Genomic DNA, 8,862 nt, shown 5'->3' on the forward strand with positions numbered 1-8,862 from the left:
TCCCTGTGTGTCCTTGTTTTTAAAGGAGAACTATGGGGTCAGGGCTTTTACCCGTAATTCTCCTAAGGGTCACGGAAGAACACAAACTAGCGTTTTCCCGTGACCCAAAGCTCAGTATATAGCGAGCTAAAGCTCGCTGTATACCGAGACACCGCAGTCGGGACATATCCCGACATTGCTGTCGAGATCTACCCAGCTGCAGGATTGACAGCTGGCTCGGCCTATCCAGAGCCAGCTGTACCCGCCCCCTCCCCCGTCCGTTTCGCCAGTCAGTGCTGGAGGATCGGACAGGGGAGGAGGGGAATCCCTGCAGCCGTGACAGTCACGGCTCTCTGCAGGGATAGATCGAGAAGTGAGCGAGCGCCTGTATGTGTTCGCTCACTTCCCGATCTATTGAGACGACGTGTGACAGTCTCATTGTCACAGGTCGGCTCAGATTATGAGAGTGAAAGTCACTCGCCTCATGATTCTAATTTAAGATTACTTGTACCCCTGTATGTTGCGGTCTCTGAAGAAGGTATCTAAATGCTTTTTAGCAACCTTGTCTCATAGCTGGTATACATCGTGATTTCCCAATCTATACCAGCTGTCAGTGAGAGCAGTAAATGCTCCGCTCTCACTGTCAGATGCCTGAAAGGGACCGGGTGTCTGAAAAAGCTTAACTCTTTAATTAATGGATCAATCAATACTGACCGATCCAGTAATGAATGGTAACTGCTGAGGTTACCAGCCTTGCAGAACCCCACATAGCGAATCACGTACAGTGTACCTGATGAGTCATTTGCGCACTTTCTTGCAGGCCGTACAGTTTACAATCTCCCATCACAAAGGGGTTAATATTTGTTTTACGCGGAGCTCAGCTTTAGACCCCGTTCACGTTGAGCGATTTATCGCGCGGTAATTCCCGCGATATCACGGCAAATTACCGCTCGAAAACGCGCTCCAATGCAATCCAATGGGGCAAAGGGTCCTGCTGTCGCGGGTCGCTACAGCAGGACCCTTTTTGGAGCGGATTTAGCCGCGATTCAAGCTTGCTCAGTGCAAGCTTGAACGCGACATCGCGTGGCAAATCTCGCGATGTCGCGCAATATGCAAATCGCGCGACAAACACGTGATTTGCATATCACGCAGTGGGAACGGGGCCTTAAGATGTGTAAAGGGTAACTGTACTTTAAATGTATATTTTGACCGACTGCTCTCTCTCCTTGTGCAGGGTGACTGGTCTTGTCTTCGCCTCCCTCCTGTAATAAAGACCGGCCACTACTGCTCTCTCCTCACACAGGGTGACTGTCTTATAAAGACCAGCCACTACTGCTCTCTCTCCTTGTGCAGGGTGACTGGTCTTGTCTTCGCCTCCCTCCTGTAATAAAGACCGGCCACTACTGCGCTCTCTCCTCACACAGGGTGACTGTCTTATAAAGACCGGCCACTACTGCTCTCTCTCCTTGTGCAGGATGACCGGTCTCATCTCCGCCCCCTCCTGTAATAAAGACCGGCCACTACTGCTCTCTCTACTTGGGCAGGATGACTGGTCTTATAAAGACCGGTCACTGCTGCTCTCTCGCCTTGTTCAGGATGACCAGTCCGGTTTCCGCTCTCTTCTGTAGTTTTCTGCCGGCAGCCTGTAGTGGGTGGAGCCTGTTGGGCCCCTCCCACATCTCTGCACAAGCTATATACAGCACAGTGATGATGCCACAGCTACTTTTAATAGGTAATAACTGGGTTTTCAAAAGGCATGCAATGCACACAAAGTGGAATTATATCTTGGTGACTGACATATGAAAAGTCTGTGTGCCGGGAGTTGGGCTTTAAGTGACAGGTCTTGTGTCCCATCTACAATGGAGCTACATCACAAATCCCAGGACAGCATATAGCTGATAACACATAGAATTGGTATTTACATCTAATACACTGAAGGGGATGCACTCCAACACAAGGGATCCAGAGCTTTCCAGGCCAGCCAATCACTCTCCTTTCCACTCACATATGTAAGTGAAGGAAATGCTGCCCACAGCTCCCTCATCTCCATGGATACCGCTGGAGCAGTCAGTCAGTATGTGGTGATGGGACTGACGTGCGTGCTGGCACCACCAGACCCCCCTCTACCCACACAGCATCCTCCTAGAGGCTCCTCTGAGGTGGCGAACTACAAGTCCCAGCCTGGGCCTGTCTGTACACGTAGCACGGGTTGGCAAAGCCTTGCTGAGACTTGTAGTCCGGCCACCAGACAGAAGGGAGCAGCCGGACTCCCAGAATGCTCCCCGGGGGCACAGGGTCCGCTCTCTGCCCATCTCCCAATGTCTAACTCACCGGCCACCCAGTCAGACCCGCCGCTTTCCCGGGGCCTTCCGCCACTTCTCGGCGCTGCGCCAAAAAAAAATATAATGAAAATGATATAGGATGATGATAATAAGAATCATAAATTATAACATTTATAGGATTATTATAAAGGTTATGATAATTATATTAATGTTTGATATTAATAATAACACTAATAAATAATAATTATTATTATAGTATGGTTGAAGTCACTGACTACTGTAGCAGTGATAGTCATATGTTATGTTAACCCCTTCTTGGCATTTTGCGATTAGCGCAATAAAAAGTGAACTTAGAAATAAAAACACGGGCGTCTCTATCGCTAATTTCAGTAGAAATATACTACATTGTTTTTCAGTGCACACTCTCAGTTTTATTTTCTACATATTCTGCTACAAAAGTCATCCAAACAAATAAAAAAGATTTACTCCACATGAAGGACACATCGTTACATATGTGCGCACTTCATAAAGTGTACGTTTTGGTAAGATTGAGGACGGTTTAGAACCTCAGACAGATTTTTATTGCTTGTCATAGAACCAAAACCTTGTCCTGCCAGTCCAAAGTCTTCAATTGATTGCACACAAAAAAAGGCAGTTCGGGGCGTTGTCTACCAGTTGCTTTTTTTTTTCTTCTTCAGAATTAAAGTGACACTAAACTCCGGAGTTAAATCTTAAAAATACATACAAGCAGTGGTGTAACTATAGCCATAGCAGCCCAGGTGGCTGCTATGGGGCCTGGAGGTGGAAAGGGGCCCCATTAGGTTGTTGAGAAAAACTAAACATAGAACATGTAAAGATAACACTGTACTGTATCAATAAGGGTTGGAGTGGTTGCATTTGATGACAACCCTTATCCTCTGTAAAGGCTACAGTGTAGGAAAGTTGATGTCAAATGCACAAGTTGAGTCTTTGGGATCTTGGTGTAATTAATTACAGCTCAGAGAGAGCTTCACAGGGGGGCCCACATTACATTTTTGCTATGGGGCCCTGTGACCTGTAGTTATGCCCCTGCATACAAGTACCTTAACTATTAACCGAAATGTCTCTTATTTGTGTATCACTCGGCTGTAGATCCTCCAATCATCTCTGAATTGGTGCTGACACTGTCCTTCCTTCTGGAGGGTGGCTACTTTGTTCCCCATGGTCCCTGTGTGTGTTGTAAAGTAGTCACCGCTCCAAGCTCACTCCTGGGATGGACTACAATCTCATGTTTAGTTTACTCATTTGTATTGAAGTTTAGTCCTTCACAGCTTCCACCCTTCCCTTCTATCTGGAAGCATGTAGTGCATTGCTATGGCTGAATGCACACCGAGACTCTCCTCATCATCTATGTACATTCAGTGTAGTGGCATTCACAAAAATAAAAATTTTCTGCACGCGGGAATATTGCTATAATTAGTATTTATATATTTATTTATCTCGGTGTCAGTGAAAAGGCCTCATTCACATCTGCACTCTGGCATTCAGCTTTTCTAAACGCAGGAGAAGTCATCTGGGAAGTATAAACAACTTTATGTTCGCCAAATCACTTTCTCCTGCGTTTAGACGTTGTGCGTTTACAAAGTTTTGTTCAGAAGTTCTATTGGATCCTAGACACACCAGACTTCTATATTCAGGGTCGTCCCCATAACCCCATAATGAGGCAGCCCAAGGCAGTAGAGTCAAGCTAACAGCTTGGCCGTCCGCTGCTGCTCCACCTTTGTCCTGGCCGCCTCAGGCGGTGAATTAGGGAGGGGCAGCCCTGTCTATATTTCTATATTTTTTATATCTGGGTGTCAGGGCCCAGGTTCTGTACTGAGCAGAGTGATATTGACAGAATCTGTAGACGTTGCCCATGGCAACCTGTCAACTTCTCTTTTTTAAAGCTTAACTGAAAAGAGGAGCTGATTGGTTGCCATGGGCAAATGCTCCAATTGGGGACAATTCTCCCCATTGAGTGGGATTCATCAAAACTGGAGCAGAGAAAATCTGGAGCAGTTGCCCATGGCAACCTATTGTCTGCTTTAATTTTCAAATCTAAACTTAACAAACTAATCTAAACTGAGAGAAGCTGATTTGTTGACTCCAGATTCTGTCTGCTCCAGCCTTGATAAATTCATATATATATTATTGTTTATTGTTATTATCATTATAAATTAGTGTTGTCAATATTATCACACATTATTATCACATATTATTATAAATATCATCATATATCATCATCATCATATGCAATTATTATTATTATATTATCATATATAATGTATTATTTATGTTATCATTTATTATTATTAGTATTATATATTATGATCGTCATCATATATTATTGTTATTATTATTTTTATTAATAATAATCATCATTATCAGAAGGCTGATGACACCGTCTGACATCTCTCTGGAATGTGCTTCTCTGAATACACACTACTGCACCTCCCTTGACAGTGTCAATGCGCAGCCAATCAACTACGTTTCTGTCAGCTGGGGTCATGTGACCGAATGGTGTGCGATAAGAAGAAGCCATATTTGATTAGGGCACTTTTCGGGATTTTCTTTTTCTTGTTTTCGAGTGGCTTAAGTAGAAAACCACCTCTACATTTTATTACAGAATTAGTGAATTAGTGACAAAACTCTCTGCTTTAAGGCTTTTCTCTAAATAACAATTTCAGTGAAAACTATAGTAAATGCAATGGTAAAGGTTCCCATTAGTAACATGGCCGCCACAGATTCCTGGCTCCTCCTGTACAGTCACGAGAGGACGGTGTCTTGTATAATACTCCTCCTGGCAGCATGTCCTGGGCTGCAGCTGACACACATGTAGTGAGCGTGCTTTCCTGCTCTCACACACAGGGATGATGGTCAGTGCTCCCCCTGTCCTAGATTCACCCTGACAACACCTCTGCACTCCCAGGAGGGTTCTGATCGCTGGCTGCACTCCAGGACAAGATCAACACAGGCAGGACACTGAGCTGGCTGCAGGAGGTCAAGGTACGGTGACACTAATGGGCTTGCAAAGTACAAAATATGCAAAGTCTGGCCAACAACAACACTGGGTTGACGATGTGCTTTGCAATATCTGTATGCGCTGCTTTGCATTATTCACAATTTTTTTTCCTAACTTTTAATTTAGTTAAGTAGCATGCTGCAGTGCAATGTTATAAGATGCATCATTTTGGGATACACCAAGGTGCTGAAAAGATACCAAGGCATTTTGTTTTTTATCCTGAGCTAATCTATATAAATCAAGTCATATCTCCAGCTACCCTTCATGTTCAGGGACAATGTCTAGATTGGAAGAATTGGGAACTCTTGTCCTTGTAAATGCCCCTGGGATTTCATGTGACCAGCTGTTTAGAAATAATGAAAACATATGATGTGTTTAAAGTCACATCTCAGGTGTTTTTTTTTGTTTTTGTTTTTTTTTTTTTTATTATTTGAAGCCAAATGTTTTCTTTTGGTTTTTTTTTCTTCCCATTGGAATGAGTATGAAACAGATTTATTTTGCTGTCTGTTGGGTTGATTTCCCTTTTACTTCCTGTCCTGGAGACCCAACAGAAAGTGAGAGAGAATGTCACCACAGTGAGGTGGTATGCCTTCTTGATGGTCCCTGGGACAGGTGTCCCCTATTGCAAGGTCTCGCCTCCTGCTCTGGTGGCAGCTATAACATTTTGGTAGGGATACACCGATACTATTAAATATGTCCATTACACTTCAGATTTAAGTCCGAGAATTGATACTTTTTTTGCGGTAAGTAAATATTTTGGCTGATTTACTAAAGGAGTTCAGAATCTTCACACAACAAATTTGGTGCTCATTGTTGACATAAAATGACCTTTCTATTTCTGTCACCTCTGGTGAGATACTTGTGCGCAGTGCACCCTGGGGGGGTGATTTATAAAGAGTTTGCTGGGCTGTTGGCCCTACAAATATCTGTGAACCTTCGTCCCGTGTGTCTGTACGCACAAACAAACGTTCTTTAGTTTTTTTCCATCACAATTGTAATTAAGTCTAAACTTCCAGTTGTAATATTGAGTTATGGCCACTAGATGGCGCATATCGAGCATAGAAAAAACACCTAATTTCCTATGCTTCTTTAGCACCATCCAGTGGCCGTAACTCAATATTACAACTGAAAGTTCAAATTTAGAGGGTTATTCACTATGGAGCCGAAGGATACAGCCGTAGCTTCGGCTGATCCTACAACTCTCTTCGGCCGCTGTAGCCCTTCGGTTCAGTTGAACTGAAGTGCTGCTGTACGGGCTTTTCACAATAGCCCGTACAGCGGCTCAGCCAAGCCGAATGCATATGCTTTGGGTCGACTGAGTCGAGGTGACAGCCGAAGCAGGGAGAACGGCTGTTTTTTTTTTTTTTTCCCAGCTGGTTTGCAGAGTGTGATGGAAGAGTCATAGATTTTGCACCTGTACAGAACTGACTTGGCCATGCGTTCTTTATTAAGTTCCGTGTTTTTTCTTTTTGCAGAAATATGAAGGAACAGGATGAATCGGTGCTGGCATCCACCAACATCACACCTGTGCAGCAGATGATGGCATCCTCAGCTGGAGCTTTGCTTACATCACTTTTTAGTAAGACACAAAGTGTCCCAGTGTTTCTTGTATGCGTGCGGGATTATTCACCCCCTCAAAGGGAGATCAAAGGGAGATCAAAGGGAGTTCGTATCTCACTCTCCTGTCACAGAGCCGTCCCGGCCGCATCGGGCACAGCGGATCTCGGGCCCGGCAACGGCAGTGACAGCTGCTAATACAAGCAATCGAGCGTCTCTAGAGACTGCTTGTGAGGCTCCACTGTCCTCTCGTCGCAGATGAGTGGATTTTTCTGGAGTAGTTGCCCAGGGCAACCAATCAGCATCTCTCTTCAGTTTGCTCAGGTAAGATTTGAAAATGACGTACAGTAGATGCGGTTGCACGCTGCCCATACACCTGCCGATTATCGTGCGATCGCGGGATGACCCGCGATTATCATACGATAATTGGCAGGTGTATGGGCACCTTTACAATGCATCCTGTATAAGTAGACCCATAAGATTGTATTTAACCGCCTTTAAGGCTAATCAAAAACACAATTTAAAGCAGAACCCTGGGGACATTTTTATTAGCCTTTGCACTGGGGCTACCCCCCGGGTTATTAAGATTATTATACAGGATTTATATAGCGCCAACAGTTTGCGCAGCGCTTTACAATTTAAGGAAGACATTACAATCGCAATACAAGACAAGATGGTAAGGAGGGCCCTGCCCGTGTGGGTTAAGTGCTCGTTTTTGTCTAGGTTCAAAAATAACAAAATTATACTCGCCCAGCTTGCTCTTACATTGGTCCTGGAGCCTCTCTCCCTGTGGGAGTAGTCCCACTGCAGGGGTTAAGAAACCCTTAAAGCAGAACTCCATAGAGTTCTGCTTTAGGGCCTCATTCACACTTACAGGGCTACACTGCGAATCCCAGAGGAAAGAATCGGCAGATTCATAAGGCTGAAATCAAAGGTGTTTGAATAGCTGTAGCCAGGACACCTCTACAAAGCAATGACAGGCTAAAAGCAGCCACAGTTGTTTGTGGCCGGTCAGATGTAATCAGACATTTACCAATGACCTGCAGTTGGGGAAAGATGTTTCCATTTCAGAAAAACAAATGTTGGATTAGTATAGTCCATAATAATATATGCTCCTAGTCTTCATTGGTTGTTCTTGCTCATTGCAGTGACACCTCTGGATGTTGTCAAGATTCGACTTCAGGCCCAGAGCAAACCCTTCACCAAAGGTAAGTCCTGCGTGTTTATTTGTCTGCTTAAGTGGTCAGAGTCCCAAAAATCGCTACTAAAGTATATGTAAACCCCAACAATAGACGTCTTTTATTGTCTCCCATTTATAAAATATGTTGGAACGCTGCTAGTACTAAAATGTATCATTGTAGTTTTCCAGAATCCTCTATAGCAGATCCCAGACTGAGAGTGGAAGGTTGCCCAATGCTGCCAGTCTAACTGGTTTTCCCAATTCATCTTCCAGGACAGCACAGAAATCCCTGCTGTCCTGGAAGATTCATGGAAAAGACGTCATCGGGTACCTAACCTCTGTTTTCAGGCACAGGGAGTATTTAGTTATCCCCGCACTCCAGATACCAGAAATGGAGCACAGGAAGGACATCGGGGTGTGATGATACTCATTCATAGTCCAGGGAGCAGGCAGTTGTTGCAGGAAGCTGCAGTAGACAATACTGATGTGACCACGGTGGCTGTGCAATGTGACAGAGGTGTGTCAATTGTAGGACTGGCTAGAGTACTAATATCTATATCCTCTGGAAGGTGAAACAGCCCACGTATTGTATGTGTATTTCAGATAGGGCTCCTGCTGTTTGTCTTGTGTTCTGCTTCATTGTTGTGTCTTTGTGTCATTTATTAGGGAAGTGCTTTGTATATTGCAACGGTCTCATGGACCATCTCTGCATATGTGACAATGGAAACGGCAAAGCCTGGTATAAAGCACCATCGGGCAGATTCACAGGAACAGTGGTCAGAACCATTTTTTAAGGTGGAGTATACTTTAAAACTACCTAACCC

General features: G+C 44.4%; 2 protein-coding genes across 2 annotated transcripts in view; one reads left to right on the forward strand and one right to left on the reverse strand.

Annotated features, from left to right (window-relative positions):
- DBF4 (DBF4 zinc finger) overlaps window positions 1-2,366 on the reverse strand; it is a 16,198-nt gene extending 13,832 nt beyond the window's left edge. Inside the window, exon 1 of the mRNA XM_018566862.1 lies at window positions 2,311-2,366. The gene's annotated coding sequence lies outside the window, so the exon portion shown is untranslated. The remainder of the gene's footprint in view (window positions 1-2,310) is intronic.
- Window positions 2,367-5,272: 2,906 nt separating this feature from the next.
- Window positions 5,273-8,862, forward strand: part of SLC25A40 (solute carrier family 25 member 40) — an 11,201-nt gene continuing 7,611 nt past the window's right edge. The window contains exons 1-4 of the mRNA XM_018566863.1: window positions 5,273-5,285; window positions 6,777-6,880; window positions 8,007-8,066; window positions 8,705-8,814. Of these exons, the coding sequence (XP_018422365.1) occupies window positions 6,781-6,880; window positions 8,007-8,066; window positions 8,705-8,814 (270 nt within the window). The 5' untranslated portion in view covers window positions 5,273-5,285; window positions 6,777-6,780. The remainder of the gene's footprint in view (window positions 5,286-6,776; window positions 6,881-8,006; window positions 8,067-8,704; window positions 8,815-8,862) is intronic.

The sequence above is a fragment of the Nanorana parkeri genome, unplaced genomic scaffold, assembly GCF_000935625.1.
Source record: "Nanorana parkeri isolate BGI_ZX_2015 unplaced genomic scaffold, ASM93562v1 scaffold984, whole genome shotgun sequence".
NCBI classification, from domain to species: Eukaryota; Metazoa; Chordata; class Amphibia; order Anura; family Dicroglossidae; genus Nanorana; species Nanorana parkeri.